The sequence below is a fragment of the Antechinus flavipes genome, chromosome 1 (genome assembly GCF_016432865.1).
Source record: "Antechinus flavipes isolate AdamAnt ecotype Samford, QLD, Australia chromosome 1, AdamAnt_v2, whole genome shotgun sequence".
In the NCBI taxonomy this organism is placed as follows: Eukaryota; Metazoa; Chordata; class Mammalia; order Dasyuromorphia; family Dasyuridae; genus Antechinus; species Antechinus flavipes.
Window position 1 is genome coordinate 353,274,894 of NC_067398.1, and position 19,127 is coordinate 353,294,020.

The following is a 19,127-nucleotide window of genomic DNA, read 5'->3' on the forward strand; positions in this document are numbered from 1 at the left end:
AAAAGTAGGAGACAAAAAATAAATCTATCTAAATTGTTAGCTTTTTATATAATAATAAAATTCGGAAGGTAATAATAGAAAGAAAACTTATTCTCAAAATAATAGGGAAAAGGCATAAATACCTAAAAGTTAATTTACCATTGACAAGTCATATAGATGTCATTATTTTTAAAATAATAATAATAATCTTTTTAGAGAGAAACAAAAGACAAATAATTGGAGAGAAATTCATTGTTCATAGTTTGGCTAAAATACAACAAAAATGATGATATGACAAATAAATATCTAAGTTTAGTGTCTTAATGAGGCAAACAACCAATGGATTAGATTATAGAGTTAAGTTTTTAAAAATCATTTAGAAGAATAAATCTTAAGGAAATTAGGATCTTAAGAAAAATAATTAAGAAAAAAAATTGAAAAGGCAGAAGCATTTCCAAAAACTAAGTTATATTACAAAACAGTATTTACAAAATTTATGTGACATTAGTTAAAATAAGTTTAGTAAACTAAAGAACATAAAACAATTGGGGAAGAGCTCTCTATTTAACAATAACTTCTAAGAAACTGGAAATCAATAATAAAAAAATATATATATTTAGATAAGCATCTTATACCACCTAAGTTTTTCCTATGGTGTGCCTAAAGAGCTTGACATCATTGTGAAGTCCTATTGCTAACCTAGGTATTGCTAACCTAAAAATATTAAGTGCAGGAGAAATTTTCTCTCTCATTGGAAAATATAATTTCTTTAGAATAAAGTTCTTATATTACTTGATATAATAACTATTTGTTAAAATTTCATCTTTTCTTAATACTGCCTAGCTATGTGACCTTGGGCAAGTCACTTTAACCCCCAGCAAGTCACTTAACCACAATAGCCTCAGGTAAAAAAAAAAAATCACCTTTCTCAAAACATCCTAAAATTTTCTATGTATATTACTATATTAAGCAATAAAAGTTAAAATATTCACTATAGATCAAAACACAATATAAATAAGCATTAGTTTAGGGACCAAAATCAAAACACAAATCTAAATGGAGATTTAATTTTAAAAATTCTAAACAACATATTATATATTCTAATATTCTAAAAAACAAATAGATCAAACACAAATTATAAATACTTATGTGAAAGTAAAGGATATTAAGGAAACAACATACCAACATTTCTGAGATGTAGCTAAAGAAGTCCTCAGGGGAAAAATATTATCTCTACAATCATCCATTAACAAATATAAAGAGTGAGGACTAATAAATTGAATATGGATAAAAATTAGAAAGCCAATAAGTAAACCTAAAAGAAGCACAAATGGAGAAATATGAAAAATTAGAAAAATGAAAAAATTGGAAACATAAAATTGAAATAACTAAAATTAAAAGTTGGTTCTTTGAAAAGACTAACCTAATCAAAAAGAATAAAGCAGAAAATCAAATTAATAAAGTAACAAATGGACAAAGTGAATCACAACAAAACCAAAAGAAATAAAAATAATAATCAGAACATATTATGTAGTTATATGTTAACAAAAATTGAAAACAAAATAAAGAAATGCCATGAAAAATGCAAAATATTAACATTATCAGAAGTTAAGATAAAGATCTTAAAAAACTCAATCTCAAAAAAAAAAAAAATAGAAGAATTAAAAAAAAAAAAGAACAAGAAGAAATAGATGTACCTGTGAAGGAAATACCTAAGAAAAAATTCCTGGTCTTGATAGATTCATAAGAGCATACCATCAATTTAAAAAGAAAATTGGTAACAATTCTTCAGCAATTATTCTCAAAAATTTAAGAAAGAAAGAAACCACTTTACCAGACTCTTTTATAATATATAGTGCAAAGTGAAGGGAATAAAAACTAGAGAAGGAAACTAGATCAATATCATTAGTGAATATTGACTCAAAAAAAAAAAATTCCTGTCAAGCTACAATAATTTATCCAAGAAACCATTTATTATGAGGCTCAAGCGAGCCTGAGGATGTAAGGATAGTCTTGTTAGTAATATGCAGAAAGACTTATGCTTTAACATTCTTTATTTTGCTATTTTTCTGAAATACATATCACTATTAGATTTTGAAAAATTAATTCTCTGGGGATCTCTAAGTATTACATCATCTGAAAATGAAATAGCTGTCTCCTCCCTCCCTGTGCTGATTCTTTATAAACAGCTTCCTAGTTATGTTTAAAAGTAGAAACATTTTAGCATTATTTCCAATTTTAATGAAAAAATTTCCAGGGTTTCTCTGAGAAGCATTTATTTGTCATCTCTTATGTATCAGTAACTATGCCAAATGCTGGGCATATTAAAAAAAAAAAAATGCAAAAACAGTCCCCGTTCTCAAGAAGCTCACAGTCAAATAAGGCAGACAAGATGGAAACAACTATGAACAAACAAGATATCGATCTATATGTGTATGTGCATATACATACACATACACACATATCTACATGTAAACACATCTATACACATCTATATAAATATATATTTATAAGTATGCAATACATATCTATATGTTAGATCATTTGGCAATAATCAACAAAGAGAAGTCACTAACATGAAGGAGAATTAAGAAATTTATGAAAGGGTTCTTGTGAAAAAGTGAGATTTTAGCTTTGAAGAAAACAAGAAAAACCAGGAGAAGGAAGTAAGGAGAGAAAGAATTTCATTCATGAATGACAATCAGGGAAAATGTATGAATCCAGAGATGGAGTATATTGTATGAGGAGCTGTAAGACAGTGTCACAAGATTAAAAAGTATTTTTGGGAGAAGATATGTCAAATTTTCTACTGGAAATGCAGGAAGGGGCAAGTCTGTGGAGGGCTGTATAAGCTAAACAGAAATTTTTATTTTTGATTCTAGCAGCAATAGGTAGCTGCTGGAGTTTAAGGGAAAGACATACTCAGATCTGTGCTTTAAGAAAATCATGTTGAAAGCTGGAGAACAAACTAAAGTGGGGGAAAGACTAGAAATAGAGAGGCCAACCAGAAGGCTGCTGGAATAATTCATGTTTGAAGTAACAAGAGCCCACATCAGACTGGTAGCAATGTCAAGACAGAGAAGGGATTGTAAATGAGATGTTCTCCATTGCAAATAATGATATTTTTGATTATAGGTTATATACTTTTGATTATATTAAGGAATGGTAGTTTTCATTATTTGTATTTTAGTGTTTTAAACATCATGAGTCTTTCCCCCCAAAGACTTTTCTGCTTCTATTGATGTAATTATCTTTATTACTTATACAATTGTGGAATAAATTTCCTACACCTGAAAAATCATTAGTTTTGGTAAAAATTTAAACTAGTAAAAAAGTATGTCTTTTAAAGATAACTCTGGTCTCTGTCAATATAGTTAATATTTTTGCATCAATAATTATTAGTGATAATAAATTTGTTTCTCTGCTGTCTCCCTCTCTGCTTGACGTAACAACCATATTTGCCCCAAATAAGGAATTTGCAAAGTATCTTCCTTCTCTATTTTTGTTTTTGTTAAGTTTTTGTAGTAGAGGGGTTCATTTTTTGTTAAATATTTGATAAAACTTTAATTTAAATCCATCTGCAACACATTGTTTAGGTTTTCCATTTCCTTTTGTTAAATTTGGTGTTTTACATTTTAACATTCCTCCATTTTGTTTGACATTACAGATAGTCATGTAGATAAGAAGACCTGGCTTCAAAACCTCTCTGTCCCCATTCTTCTTACCAACACATCTACTGGCAATGTGGCCTTCATTTTGCCAGAGATCTTTATTAGCCTTTTAGTATTCCAGGAAATTCTCTGAAAAAAAGAGCTGACCTGCAATGGTAGAGGAAGAGCTGATCTGCAATGGTAAAGGAAGTTTCCTCATCTAGGAATTCCCTATACTAATGAGATCACAGATAAAATCTACTATATCTAACTTTATATCTATAGTTTATTTTCCTTCCTTCTCAAAATCCATTCTTCTTCCTACTCTGTTCTAGCTCAGCCTCCTACTTACTAGACTGTATTTGTACCACTATCTTTTTTTTTTTTTTCTTGTTTAACCTATCCTTGCCTGGCTAGGCATTTGTAAACAAAAAAGTCCCACTCCCAGCTATGTGTTTAAATAAATTTCTTCCAAGTTTAAGAAATATGTTCCTATACAATTCTAGCTGAGATTCCATGATACTATTTTTAATTTAACAAAGCTTTGGAGCTTTATAATCATATGCATGGGTGTTATGATTAAGAGAATTTCTCTCTAATGATGACATATATGTTAATTTAGACTTTGAATTCTTATTCTAAAGTTTCTGGGAAATTTTCTTTATGATTTCTTGAAATACAGTTTTTCTTATCAGGCTATCCCACTGCTATGCTAAGATTTTCCACAATCTCTTCTAAGCCATCAATTCTGTTTCATTAATAGTTCTAATTATACTTTTCTTCTTTCATTATTTTGATTAGGCCCTCTGATATCTCTGAAAATGATCATTCTTTTCTCTTTTTTCAGATTCTAGCTGAATATAAATATGATTCACAGTGTGTGATTGCCAGTATCGGCAATTTGGAATTCAGGAAATCCTGGGAACTCTCTCTACTGTCTATAAATTAGCAAGTAAGTCTGAGGAAATTACTTGAAATACTGAGAAGTTAATTGCCCACTTTGATAGAAATATTATCTACTAAGGTTCCTACTATATGGACTGGGCTATTACTTTTTCTAAAAGACAAGAAAGCTATTCATAATCCTTGATTAGTCCACTGTATAAGAGCTCATATTGCTAAATGACTTCCTGGTCTCCTACACAGGATATCAATGACCTTCAGACTTAAAGGATGTTCTACTGCTATTCAAGTTAACATGCCCGTCCGATTAAACTCATGTTTTTCTATATGTAGAGACCTGAATCACCACTGGGCCCTTGCTGAATATCATTCTATATTCTGGCTTAGTAATCCTCAAATTGGATCAATTTGTTCCAAACCTAAACATAAACCAGGAAATTGGCCTGAATAAGGATTGGCCTATAATTGGCTATAGTTGGTAACATTTAATTACAAGAAGCTTGTAGTTCTCAAAGTGTAGTAGTACAATTAGGAGGAAGAAAACTCTTAAGTAAAAGGATGACCCAATACAGTTACCTGCAGATGTTACAGGTAAGCCCTCAAAACAGTATGGAAAGTCATTCTTTCCCACCCAACATGATGGAAGCTAAAGAAAACTGATAGAAGATAAAGATATCCTAAGAGGGAGCATTCCATATCTGTTCTTAATATCCCTAGAAAAACAGAAGGTTTATATAAGGAAAATGAAAGTAATCTATCTTAATGCAGAAACTATATATTATTCTTGATTTTTAAGCATTGTGTCCCAAAGGCAGAGAGTGGCTAATTTAGAAAAAAAAAAAAAAAGGACAATATTCACAGAGGCTGGAAGAGGGGGTCATCAAGAGTAGGCAAGAAGTTTGGTCCCCAATCCAGAGACTGGAAAATGGAATTCTTTTGAAATCAACAGTATAAAAAATAATTTAAAAAAAGAAATAAAAAAAGAAATCAACAGTATTAAAAGAAAAAAATAGGAAAGAGAATATTAGAACTGGGAATCCTTAGTGGGGTGAGAAAACTTCAGGTTTAACCAATTACTACCATCACTACTTTCCTCCACCCCACTTTCACCAACATGATTTTCTCCAGAGGGACAGGAGACTCGAATGGGCTTTTACTACCAAATAACTTGGACAGCTACAGAAGTTTAAATAATCTGACCGGTGAATAGAACAAGGGTTAAGGTATGGTCTGAAGAAACTAATTCAGCAGTGTTTTATCAATTCGAGGGACTTATAGAAGACTGGCTTTTACACAAGTAAAATCAGTTAGAGGCCCAAAATGGGAACCATCCTTTCTCTCTTTTTACATCACTAAAATGAGGAACTGTTCACACTTAGTCCCATAAAAATGATTTCTTTTTATAGTTAGTTCACCAATGGAACTTCCAGAGAGACCACATCTTGGATGATGAAATAGAAAAATAGTAAGAGTGGTATAACACAAGTCTCAGAATATTCCCTAGAAGAGACTGAGGCTACATATGAAAGGATAATGAGCTCTTAGATAAAAATCTGTTAGAAGAATTGGTAACTGTCATAAGTGTATTTATCTGTACTGTGACTCCAATATTCCAAGTATTAAAAAACTGTAATCACTTCACAGTACAATATTGAAAGAGCAATATTGTCAGCCTAAACAAGAACTGTATTATTGATATATAACCTTTCCATGCTATGGCTAAGTAAATCTTTTATTACAGAAAATGAAAAAAATCAATATGTATTCAGACACTGTTTTTTAAGCATTGTTGGATAAGCATTTATTAGTAGTATCAAAAATTCAAGGAATAACACTAATAGGGGTTTGAGATGGTGGCTATCAGTGGCAGAAAGTATGATCCCCAAAATAGATATTGAACTAGAAAATGGAATTCTATTGAAATCACTACTAGATGAGATAAATTTGGGGTGATCTTGAAGGAAAGACAAAAAGATTAAGAATAAAGGAAAAGGTCTTCTTGCAGAAAGCAACAGTCTAACTGAGACTTGAAGAAAGTCAAGAAAGCCAGAAGGCAGAAATTTTTAAGGAAAGTCTCAGGCATTCAGAAAACCAAACATATAGAGTTAGATAAAATGGTATGTGCAAAAAACATTGTCATTTTATTGAAGAGATGTGGAGAAGAGTTAGGTGTTAAAAAATTGGAAAGGCAGGAAAGGGACAGATTATGAAGAACTTTCAAAGGCATAAAAAAAGTATTTCATCATCATGGAGGTTATAGAGTCAATGGAATTTGTTAATTGCGTCAAGTGTGTGTGTGTGATTGTCAGACTTGCATTTTAAGAAGATTAATTTCATATCTAAGTTTCAGATACTCAGTGAATGTTTCATTCTATTCCAATGCTGAACCCAAACCACCAGATTAGTCTAGGTCAAGCCTGGCCCATAACAATCAGTTGAATACTGCATAGCTAGTATTATAATCGACCTTTAAACACAAAGATTTCTGAGTTAAAATCTTGTATTCTATCCTTATGTCATTCTACCTCTCTAATTGTAGTCACCATAGAATAATTTTCAAATACCAAAACGACAAAAAAATTACCCTCAAAAATAGGTAGGAGGGGTAATGAATGGAAATTGTTTTGTTTTGGTTTTGTGAAGGGTAAAGAGAGAAGCAATTGGAATTAAATCACTTGCCCAGAATGTAAGGTCTCTAAGGTTGCATTTGAACTCAGCTCCTCTTGACTTCAGGGCCAGTGCTCTATCCACTGGGTCATCTAGCTGCCCCATGAATGGAAAGTGAGGTAGATTTAAAATCAATATAAGAAAAAAATTTTCTAACAATTACAAACATCCAAAATTAGGGCAGGCTGCCAAAGAAAATCTCTTAAATAGAGGCTAACTATTTAATCGAGGATGATGCAATGAGCATTCCTGTTTTAATATAGGTTGAGAGAGATGACTTTTTAGGTTCCTTTGGATTCTGAAATTCTATGAAAAGGAAAAGATGTCAGGCTAATAGGAAAGGGCTGTAGCAATCTCTCAAACTTTCTAATACAGTCCTTGGTTTTACCATCTATGGGTGATCAGAATTAATATCATAAATTTGACCATGCCCCAAATTATCAAAAATTCTATGTAAATGGATAGAATCAACCACAATTCCTCACATGATCATAATGACAGTCACAGAAATTCCACCCACCCTTCCAGATGTTCAGCTCTTTCAAGATATAGATTACAGGCTAATTTTTATGTCGATACCATCTGTGGCTCTGTTAATATTTTCTCTCTGATCAGGTAATAGAGACTGAATAGTTGTAGTCTATTTTATGGAGCACCTTATATTAGTATAAATATTGTTTTAAATATCAACAAGCTAATATCTAAAGCAAATATGTATATATATTTTGTTATATATTTAAATTAAAAAATCAGGAATAATAAAATAAACTTCAATTTTGGACTTCTCATATTATTTCATTACATTTGTTTCTTATGTGTAATATCTCCCTAATAAAAATATAAGTTGATGAAGTTAAGAACATGCCTTTTCAATTTTTTTTAACTGACATATTACTCCAAACAGAGTAGATGCTTAATAAAGGTTTGTTAAGTTCAATTTACTGGCCTAAAATATAATAAAAAAAATAAACTGGAAGTTAAAAATAGGAAGATTTTTTTTAAACAAGTTCACAGATCTTAAAAAATAAGTCAAATATTTGCTTACTTGTTTAGTCTCTTCATCTTGCTCAGCATATTTATGCCGATTAAAACTTTCTTGCACTGCTTGAAGGTTAAACAACATTTGTTTCAGAGCTTCAACAGGACCATGATGTTTACCTCCAGACAGCGTACTTCTCTAAAACCAAAACATATACTTGACCTTCCAAAGTCATATAGCATTAATAGAAAAAAAATTCACCTACTATTTTTAGAATTACAGATTTTAGAGCTGGAGCAGAACTCCCTTATTTTACCATTATTTATTATCATTAACAATAACAGCATGTACTTAAATAATGCTTTACAGTCAAAAAAGTGCTTATTGCCTATTCTATAAAAACCATCCTGTAAGATAGGCAAAATATTATTATTCCTCTCTAAGAAATGAGAAAATTGAAGTTCAAAAACTTATTCATGGCAGTTCAGACTAGAACATGGATTTTCTGACTTTCAAGTGGTATATTTTATTAATATGCCTACATGTGTTATTTTAATAATGTTTTAAAATTTATCCTTTCAATATTGCCTAATAATATTCATGCCTTAATTCTTGTTGTCTTCACTAATATAAAAACAAGACAGCCAGAAAACAAGATTGCTTCTATGATCCTGGAATATTTCATAAAATCTTTTAAAAAGTTTTTGATAATGACTAAGTCATTATTATCTAAGCTCTAGTAGAAGTGTTAAGTGTTCTAAATAGTTTCTTTTGTCAAAAAAGTATCAAATAGAGCCAGTATAAATGAAAGCAAGAAGCCTGAACAGCTCTTTTTCTTTCATAGTCAGAATTTAGGTAGATACTGAATAACTGCCCTTTTAGCTTTTAATAAACTGAGAATGTAAACAAAGTAAGGGAAAAAAAAATACCGAGCCATCCCTCACCTTTACAAAAATGTTTTGGGGTGCGAAAAACATCATCAACAAACATTTATTGTGCACCTAATATATAGCACTTTAAGCATAGTTTTACTAGGGTTAATGGAAAGATTCTGAATGATTCTATGGAAACTTATCACGAGGAAGGTTATTAATATAAATCTCATTAAGGAGTTTTGAGATTCAAATCTCCAAAGTTATTTTTAACTTGATATTAATTATAATGTGTCAAGAAATGTGACTTCAATGTATAACTGCAATGGCTAGCATAGTAGTTTCATTGTCAAGTTTATCGAAGCTGTATTTGCATGTTCTATTTCTAATTTTTGTTGTATACTTGGTTTCTCATAAAGTAGCTGTGTACAGGATATTGATAACAACTTCAAAGGACTGGAGCACAATTTATGATTTGAAATTATTACAAAAACGTAAAAGTAATATGTCAGTAACATCTATGATTTATATGATGGCAAGTCCTTGGTCTTAGAAATAAAATCCCCCCAAAATAATACTATGACAATAGGAAAATAAGATTCACTTTCTAATACTGTTTTCAGGAATTCAGCAAAAACAAAATTTCTTAGTAGTGTTATAGTCACAGTTCTTACACATGGCATAGTATCAATTTTAGTTAAGTTGGGATAAGTTTTGCTCCCTATTAAAATAACTTAATTCATGATTCAAGAGAAACTCATCCCAAATGAGAAACTAATATTTGTCACAAAACCTTTTCAAGTGAACAAAAATTCAACTTTACTTACCGGATTTTCTGCATTTAAACAATCCTCAAGGAACTCATGAACACGTTTCACTTTTACAATTTGTTGAGGTCTTTCATCACAATCCACAGGCACAGGAGATTTGCTAAGCAGAAATACAGGGTAAACGAATAATACTGGCATCTAGGAGTATAATTTTATTAGCTACAAATTATAGTAAAGCCCCATTAATTTCAAACTGGAAGCAATATAAATTGAAAAATGCAAAGAGTCCATTTAAAGAAGAAACACAGTTTTATTATTTCTAAAGATAAATGATAGGTTAAACTAAGTTGACAAATTTTTGTGGAAGTTTAACTGATTCAAATGGCTATATCTAATGATCTTTTAAACAGTACTTCAGAAATCAAGTTTGCACAATAAGCATGTAATATGAAGATGGAGCTGCTTTAAGCAAAAGTAATCTTAAAATCTCTGTTCACCTATCAAAAAAATCCAAAAGAGGGCATTCTGAATTAATGAGTACATATGTTATTGAAGATATATTAAAAAACTCAGTGAATGTGGAATGGGGATAGAAAATCACAAGGAAAAGGAAGGTGATGGTCTTTCATATAATTTTAAAAAAACTTATAGTTTTCAAATTTTCAAGGTATAAACCAATATATTGATTTATGAAAATTTATGAAAGCTTGGTATGGTAGATAGGCTACTAAACTTGGATTCTAGAAGATCTGAACAATTTACAAGCTACATGACCCTGGGCAAGTCAATAATAATAATAATAACATTTATATATCTCTCTATATATAAATAGAGATATAAAACATGTAATATATAATTATATAATGATTATATAATTGTATATATACATACAACTTAAGATTCTCATTTGATCCTTACAAGAATTCTGGGAAATAGATGCTATTATTATCCCCATTTTATATTGGAGGAAACTAAAGTTGAGATTTTGGCTTAACCTCTACATTCCTCAGTTTCCACATATTTAAAATGAGAGTTAAACTCAGTTGCATTTAAGGTCTCGTCTAAATTCTAAATCTATAATCCTATGATTTCCATGTTACTATAAAAACAAATTTACCACTTTAGTGTCATATTATTCATGTAAACAAAAATGGGAGAAGAAACACAAAAGAATTTAAGTAAAATTCTAAAGAGCACCTAGAATCTATATGAATCTCTGATAACAAATATCTAAAATCTGGTAATTCAATATTTTTACTGATCAACAATGTAGTTTAACTTTAGATGTTAATGCCCCAAACAGACCTCCTTCCATATCAGCCCCCAAACTGTATTCACATCCTATACTCCAACAGGTTAGTTTCCAAAATATTGTCTTAAGGGTACCTGACAATCCCAGACTAATTTCTGTTCTAAATGAAAGCCGTCCTTTTCATAAAATTCCAAAGCCAATAGGGACTTCAAAAGATGAATAAACCTCCTGCTTTCACATATTTCAATTACTAATTATCCCCCCATAGCCTGTTTTCAAGACAATCATTCCATACTTCTTTAGCCTTTATTTTGAAAATCAAATGAGTATTTAGTAACTACTAAATGCTTAGAACTATACTAGGTCATAAATTTACAGCCAGAATGATTGATGTACTTTCTATTTCATATCTCTCCCTAGAAACAGTTCTTCAACTCTTTCCCTCCAATACTATACTATACTTATACAATTTTCACTTTCCAGAATACTTACCTCCTTCCTATTCTACCATTTCAGGCTAAATTCAAATCTCACCTTCATAAAGCTTTCCTCTAATCCCAATTAATAATAATCTCTTTTCTCTCCATTCTCATATCATTTATTAGCCATATCACTTATTTACTTTTTATGTGCAACTTTTCTCTCTAAATTGTAAATTCCTTGATGGCAACAAATTTACATCTCCCATGATTACTATCACAGTTCATAAAACATAAATGCTTACCTTTGCAATCCCAAGAATTTTATTTTATATAATTAAAAATCATCCTAAGAAGTAGTCTAGATGCGTTATCAGACTGATACCAAGGTCCATGACATAAAATAGGTTAAAAATATGTTCTATATCAAGAAGATAAAGAATTGAAAACTAAGTAGGAGTCAGCAGACCCGTGTATTTGTTTGTCAAGCACTAAATAATCTAGGGATCTCAAATAAGCCATTAAATTATCCAATCTAGGTATTAGTTTCTTCTTCTGTGCAATGAGAACCACAATTCTATGAATATAATTTGTGAAGATAGTATCTAATATATGCAAATACTAATTTCTGATTTTCTATGTCATATTTTTCACAATTGAGCACTTTATCATCTTATGCAATACAAGCATTAGGATTTCCAATCTATAATCATTGAGGGAATACTAGGTAACTAGATCTGTGCTAGGTTCTATGATTTTCATTTCTATTCCCAGTAGCCTATATGGGAAAGGCAAATGCATATATATCATTTCCTAGCAACTTAACAATGATTTCTTCCTTATTATTATACCTCATAAACAATAGAATATATAATAGAATTATACAATATAAGTTTCAAGTACACAACAAAGGAAGTAAAGAAAGAAGTATTAGAATCACAGATCAGAACTAAAAGGGCTTTTTTTTTTTTTTTTTAAGCATTTATGATTGTTTTTCCACTTAAAAGTTCCTTTAACTGAGGTCATCAAGTTTGGTCTTTACAAAGAGAAATTAACAGTTATTAACAAATCCTATTATTCTTTATTCCCATTACAATATCTTCATATTTCTGATAATACATGAAATGTTACATTAAGGCACCTATAAAACAAATTCTTTGAATACTCTTATAAAAATAAGAAAGAATGGGCTTATTTTGGTACCTTCTAGAATCAAGAGGGGGGGAAATGGAAATTATATATTGTATGGAGTTGTAAGACATTACATCAACTTGTGCAAATAAGAATCACAATTTAAGATATGCAAGACTTAAGGCTAAAGATTTACAACTTTGTGTTCATATATAGGATGTCCTAAACATCTTAGTAAGAAGATTTCTGGGTCATTCTGCATAAAGTCCTTTTTTCTAAAATACTACTCCCAAGGCAAACTACCTTAAATTCAAATCTGACCACATCATTTCTTTAATCATTCCAGTAGCTTCTTATTGCTACTATGATAAAATTCTTCTTTAGTTCTTAAAGCTCTTCACCTTCTTGCTCCATCATATTTTCCCAATCCTATATCCTCTCCACAATCCTGACAAAGTAAACTTTTCTCTGGTTCAACATAACAGCACACACTTTACTCCATCTCTCAGTCTTCATGCGTTTGCACTGAAGTACCATACCCCACACCTCACAGAGTCCATCATTTCCTTTAAAATAGAATTTAGGCCCTATTTTCTGGATAAAAGCTTTACTGATTCCTTGAATTGTTAGTGCCCTCCCTCTCAAACTTATTTGTATTTAATTATTTCCCAGTGCTTGGCACACAGTAGATACATAATAAAGACTGGTGGGTTAATTTCTAATTTTTCTCATCCCAATAACACATTGAATACTCATCATTGCTTACTCACAAAGTAACTGGAATATTGTCCCATGATCTTTCTGTTTCTAGTTTATCTAGTGAGCAGGGATTGACATCATTTTTCATAGTACTTGATAATCCTTCAGGAGAATGGTCTAGAGTTCTCTTGGCCTTCAGGATAAGCAATTCAATTTTGTCATCTATTTTTTTTTTTTGAAAAATAAATTTAGACATTTAAGTAAAGTAAAATGCAATATTGTTACTGTAAAAAAATACTACTCAGATCACAAAGTTACACAATTTGAATTATGTGTAGTAGCAAGAATTTGTATAAAACAAGTAATGCTAAAATGACATTTTAGAGAAACAAGGAAAAATGAATTTAAAAGAATATATAAACTATATTTCATAAAGGGTTAAATATTAAAATGTTATCAGATTTTTTTCTCAGTTTCAGCAAAATTGTAAATAGAAAAGAAGAGTTACCACTGAATGGCTTTTTTGATTGCCCTGAGAAAGGTATATTCTCATCCTGAAATCGACCAAGTTCACAACTCTGTTTACAATTAACTAATACTTTGTCACTGGTGGAGTCTGAAATGCTGCTGCAGTGTTTAAGTGAATGTTCATAACAATCCAATTTGTGAGCAAACTGAGTTTTCTTTTTCTCCATATAAATGTGCTGTTCTTTTCTTTGCATCTGAGAACTACTTTGACAGGATGAATCAGGTAACAGATCTTGATCGTGTAGCCAAAGTGGATAATTGTAATTAGGAATACTAGTTATCCCTGATACATTAAGGTCAGACTTCTGACTAGTAAGCCATCTTGGGTAATTTTTTCTAGTATGGTGCTTTGACTTTTCTGTAAGAGAAGGCATTTCTGAAGAATGTGCTGATAAAGGAGAAATATATTTGCAATGTTTATTTGAAGTTTTTTTTATCACACCACAATGTTTTTCATTGGTATCTGAGAACAGAACAGGAGTAAATAGGTCCTCATTCTCCACAGAATTGCAAGGATCTAGAAAACTGGTATTCCTTTCATTTTCTGATGAAGTCTTTTTAAGAAATTTTCTGTTCTGCTTGCTATTTTCATGTAGTGATCCAATATAAGTATCGGTAGGCAATGATCCATCTGGTGGAAAATGTACTAGATCATCAGTTGTTAGGCTAATAGAGTCTATATCATTAATCATCTGGTTTCTACAAGACAATGACTTTGATCTTTTGAAGTCAAAGTCTTGAAAACCTAAAAAAGAAAAAACATATTTTGCTTACCTTTGTTTCATTCATAAATATAAATACAAAACCAGTTAGGATTTTAAATACCTTACTTTTTTTCTTTCTCCCTCTTTCCCCTTCCAAAGTACTTTACTTTGCTATGGCTCACAATAACATTTCATCTCATTGTTTTTGTGGTCATAAGTCACTATTATTCTCTTACCTAGTATACTTCCTTCTTACTCTTTTCCTTATTCCAATTATTTTCTTTTTCTTTTCCCCAGGTTTTTTCTGTTTTCCTTCATTCTATCTCAAAGCCTGAGTATAAAGCCTCTCGACTTTTAAATGGTCTCTCCCAGTCTCTCATCCCTGCCAAATTAAAAGTAACTTTGATTTTTTCGGAAAAGACAGATTGATCAGGCCAAGGATTTGGAAGAGCAATATTTTTAAATAACAGCAAAACACTATCCTGCATTAATCAAGCATTTAATTTTTATCTTGTCAAAACTAGTATGAGCAGAAATGGAATCATGCAATCCAAAATTTTTTAATAGATGAGGAAACCAGGATCAAAGAAAGTAGATTAAGTAACTTGTTAGAGATTATTATTAGTTACCAGGCCAACAATAAAATCCACCTCTAGTTCAAAATTCTTAATTGTCAACAGCAGGAAGGTAATCAAATATAAGACTTATTTCCTTAAATGATCCAATACATATTATCTAATAGCTTCCTCTTTCCACTATCAATGAAGAGAATGTCAAAACTCAGTTATTAGAATCAAAGTACAATGAATTCAAAAGGAATCTATAAGTAAAAAAAAAAAAATCAGGGAAACAAATAACAGTGATTTTATGTAAGATCAGATTTTATAAACTAATTCTTATCTTAGCTTCCTCTCCCCACAAAATCTAATCTTCTATAAGTGTAATGCATCATATTATTATACAAAGTTAAAAAGCATAGCAAAATATAATGAAAACATACCATTTGAGGATTTTGAAAGAAATTTGGAGAACTTAGAATACTGATCAAGGTCAAATTTTCTAACATTTATATCATGAGACATACAATCTAGCTCAAAATCATCAATGTAGGCCTGTAATGCCTGAGAAGCAGAGCTGTAAAGCTTATCTTTATACTTTATTGAACCACCGGAGTTAGAAGAATTACTGTTGTTCAAACTGCAACTTGCTAGAAGAGAAGACACTGTAGATTTAGGAGGATAAACACTGCATTTTTTAATTGTCTTTGCCATTGTTTTCTCAAAATCCACTCCTATTTCCATTCATCTTTAAAAAAAATAGTAAACACATAAAAAAGGTACATGAGATTTGAGTTCAAATAACATATGTAGCTATATTAATATAAACTGCAAATATGTTATCACTACTTTAAAGCAGGAATTCTTAATCTTTTTTGCGTTCTTTGGTAGTCTGGTGAAACCAGAGGATCCATTCTCAATGGAAACCTTTATTGAAAGTTATCAAAATATTAATAAGACAATTTTATGAACCCCCAAATAACAACCCCTGTCTTTAAGGATGAAACAGTCCTTAAGATTCTCTCTCAAGCTTTCTATAGAATGTCCCAAAAGACTTTTAGGATACCCCATATATAGCGGCTACTTAATAAATGTTAACTTTATTGGTAGGGATAACAAGAAACATTTTAGAAAGGAAATCAAGAACAGAAGGAATATTTAATGATAACACAATTCTGATATATTTATGATACACTTTATTAAGCTACTAGAACTTGAATCTTTAGTTATGTCCATACCATATATTAAAACTCCAGTATTATCCTGTAGGTTCCAGTATTATCAGGCAAGGATAGAGAAAAGGCCAGCTGGGAAGTAAAAATTATAGTGAAAGCAGGTGAGACTAGTAAAATTTGGATAGGAAGTAGTAAATAGGATGAAGAACATTTTCCAGGTATCTGCTACTTTTTTTATACAGTACATGGATGATAGTAAGTAGCATTTTATAACCAGTATAGAGAGAAACAGATAAGAAAACTGGGCCAATGCTTCTGGCCAATCTATCCTATGGCACCAGTATTTTGGTCAATAGGGCAAAACTTAAGCCTGAATACAGTATGACCAAGAATTAGATACTTATGTTATAATACCACTCTTAATCCAAAATCAATATATGCTGGAAAACAGCATTAATTTGATTCAGCATATAAAAGGAGAGTACCAGACAGTACTCACTTTTTTAAGGTCCTATAAAATACAAATGAATGCTCTGTTGTACCGTTGTACTTTTCATAGTGATACATTCTGTGACATCACAATAGGAAACACTTAATTGCTTTCTAGCTATATTTTCCAACCTTTAAATGTTTCTCTAGAAGGGCAAATGGAAGTGGGAAGTGAAAAAGAGAAAAGAAGAAAAGGAAGACTTTTAAATGAGGGCCGGGGAAGAAACAATAATCTGAATACCTACTTGGCACATAAATCATAAAAACCTAATTTCAAATCATCTGGGATAACATACTGGTTGTGTGACTATGAAATCATTTAACCTTAGTCCCTCAGGCAACTCTAACAATTGAAGTCACAATTACTGATCTATCTGCATAGATAAACAGAGTTTTCCAAACTGGCATGAAATCAGTTTTGCCAAGAAAAAAAATTCAATTGATAGTATGAAAGTAAGCCAATTTTGAAAGTCTTTTGATTTTTACAGATTGCTGGGCTTCAAAAAATATATTTACTTTTATTTTTGTAGAATATGATATTGAGGTCAAAAAGCTAAAAAGCTTGTCCAAGATCACACAATTTTTTAAAGGCCAAGCAAGCTGTGAAACCCAGGTCTTCTTTCACTATCGGAAAAGCCCTATATTACAGAAGGAAGCTATAAAAAGTAGTTTAAAGCTTCCATTTCCCTAGGTTTTATTAGTGGTCATTAAGAAGGAAAGAAAGAGTAACAGATTCAAAACAATCATTTACACTTAAGAAGGTAGAGAAAGTATTGTTATATTATCACCTAGCTAGTGGTTTTCTCCATGATAACAAATTGCCATTATTTTAAAATCCTTTAATGTGCATATATAACATAGTTAGTTTTCTTAAGGAATTATAAAACATATGCTATGAATTTGTGGAAAACTATACTATTAAATAGTTGCCCTTTACATGAAAAGTTATTTTTAAAAAAAATGATCTTGTTTCTTTCTAGTTGTCAATCAGGAAACATGTTATTATTATGCGCCAGGGACTGTTCTAATTGCTGGGGATGATGGTCCCAGCCTTCAAAGTAAGTTACATTAGAAGACAACATGAAAATAACTGTCCACATGCAAAATACAAAGAGTGGATGGAAGGTAATCTTAGAAGGCACTAGCAATGAGATTTATTCCCGTTATCTTTCATAAATATGCTTTTAATCAATGTGAACCACTCCAATTTTTTTTCAGTGCTTAACTTAATGTTGATGTTGCCTACTTCCCATTAAAGAAGTTTAAGTATTTTAGAAATAAACTCATTTGACTCTTTTTCAAGATCTCTAGCAATCTTACAATACTAAAAGTGCTTGTGATACCTCAGAAAAAATTAACTCAGGACTTAATTATTTTACTTATAACACAACATTTATTTCTACTTGTAGTGTTGTAAAGTTAAAATAAATTTGATTTAATCACTTAGCTAAAATATTTCTTCTAAACCTAATTTTATGTAAAACTATATTAATAACTATTTTTATTTCAAAACATCTCAGTTTCTATACTGGATACTATGAGAAAAAGCAAACTATAGCTGCATTAAAGACAAAGGATATGGATGTGACTGGCAATTAATGTGGCAGGGACATAGGAAAGTTTAAGTTGTATATAAACTATTCTTTCTCCAATTTTTCTACCTTCTGGTATAAGCAGAGTTGCTAGAAGAAAAAATAAGGTGTCTGACCTCTTGATTCCCAGAACTTTTTCCTACTGATGACATATAAGCTTGGATTTACCTGATTCTCAAAATGCTACTTCCATATCCCAAGAGTGCAATTGAGAAGTATCATCAAATGTTTTCTGGAGGGTCTGAACTAGACAAGAAAGCTCACCAGACAGCAAAGAACCTACCTAAAAATATTTCAACTTTAGTGCTTTAAAAAACATCCTTCTGCCAAACAAAAGCCCAAGGAATAAAATTAAAAACAGGGTTTCAGCATTGCTTCAGTTTGGTTTCAGAAATTCTTAAAATAATTACTCTTTTCAGAAAGTACAAATATGTGAAGATGCTCACTATTACTTTAGTCTAAAACCATTAATATTCATTTAAATGTTAAATGAACTCTGACACAAGGAAAGAATTAAACACGGATAAACATAACTCTATTTGAACAATAATTTGTCCTTCCCACCAGTTTCTTCCTTAACTCCAAGTCATCCCCCAAACTCGGAGTTATTATCCCAACTCTTTTTCAGGGCCTTTGAAAACTATCCTTTCTTCCTGGCAGGCACTCCTCCCAAGAACTTAAAATATTTCTTTCATTTAAAAGCCACTTAATGAGAAGCTTCTGTATGACATAGATAGCTCTTGGACGAAGTGATACATCCT

General features: G+C 30.9%; 1 protein-coding gene across 4 annotated transcripts in view; it reads right to left on the reverse strand.

Moving 5' to 3' along the window:
* Window positions 1-19,127, reverse strand: part of C1H18orf54 (chromosome 1 C18orf54 homolog) — a 35,341-nt gene that overhangs the window by 15,701 nt on the left and 513 nt on the right. Inside the window, exons 1-6 of one of the 4 annotated variants that reach the window (XM_051969610.1) lie at window positions 16,349-17,307; window positions 15,554-15,858; window positions 13,830-14,594; window positions 13,393-13,543; window positions 9,878-9,980; window positions 8,245-8,376 (exon numbers count right to left, since the gene is read on the reverse strand). In XM_051969610.1, the coding sequence (XP_051825570.1) occupies window positions 8,245-8,376; window positions 9,878-9,980; window positions 13,393-13,543; window positions 13,830-14,594; window positions 15,554-15,854 (1,452 nt within the window). In that variant the 5' untranslated portion in view covers window positions 15,855-15,858; window positions 16,349-17,307. The other 3 variants (XM_051969613.1, XM_051969614.1, XM_051969611.1) reach the window with 3 other exon arrangements.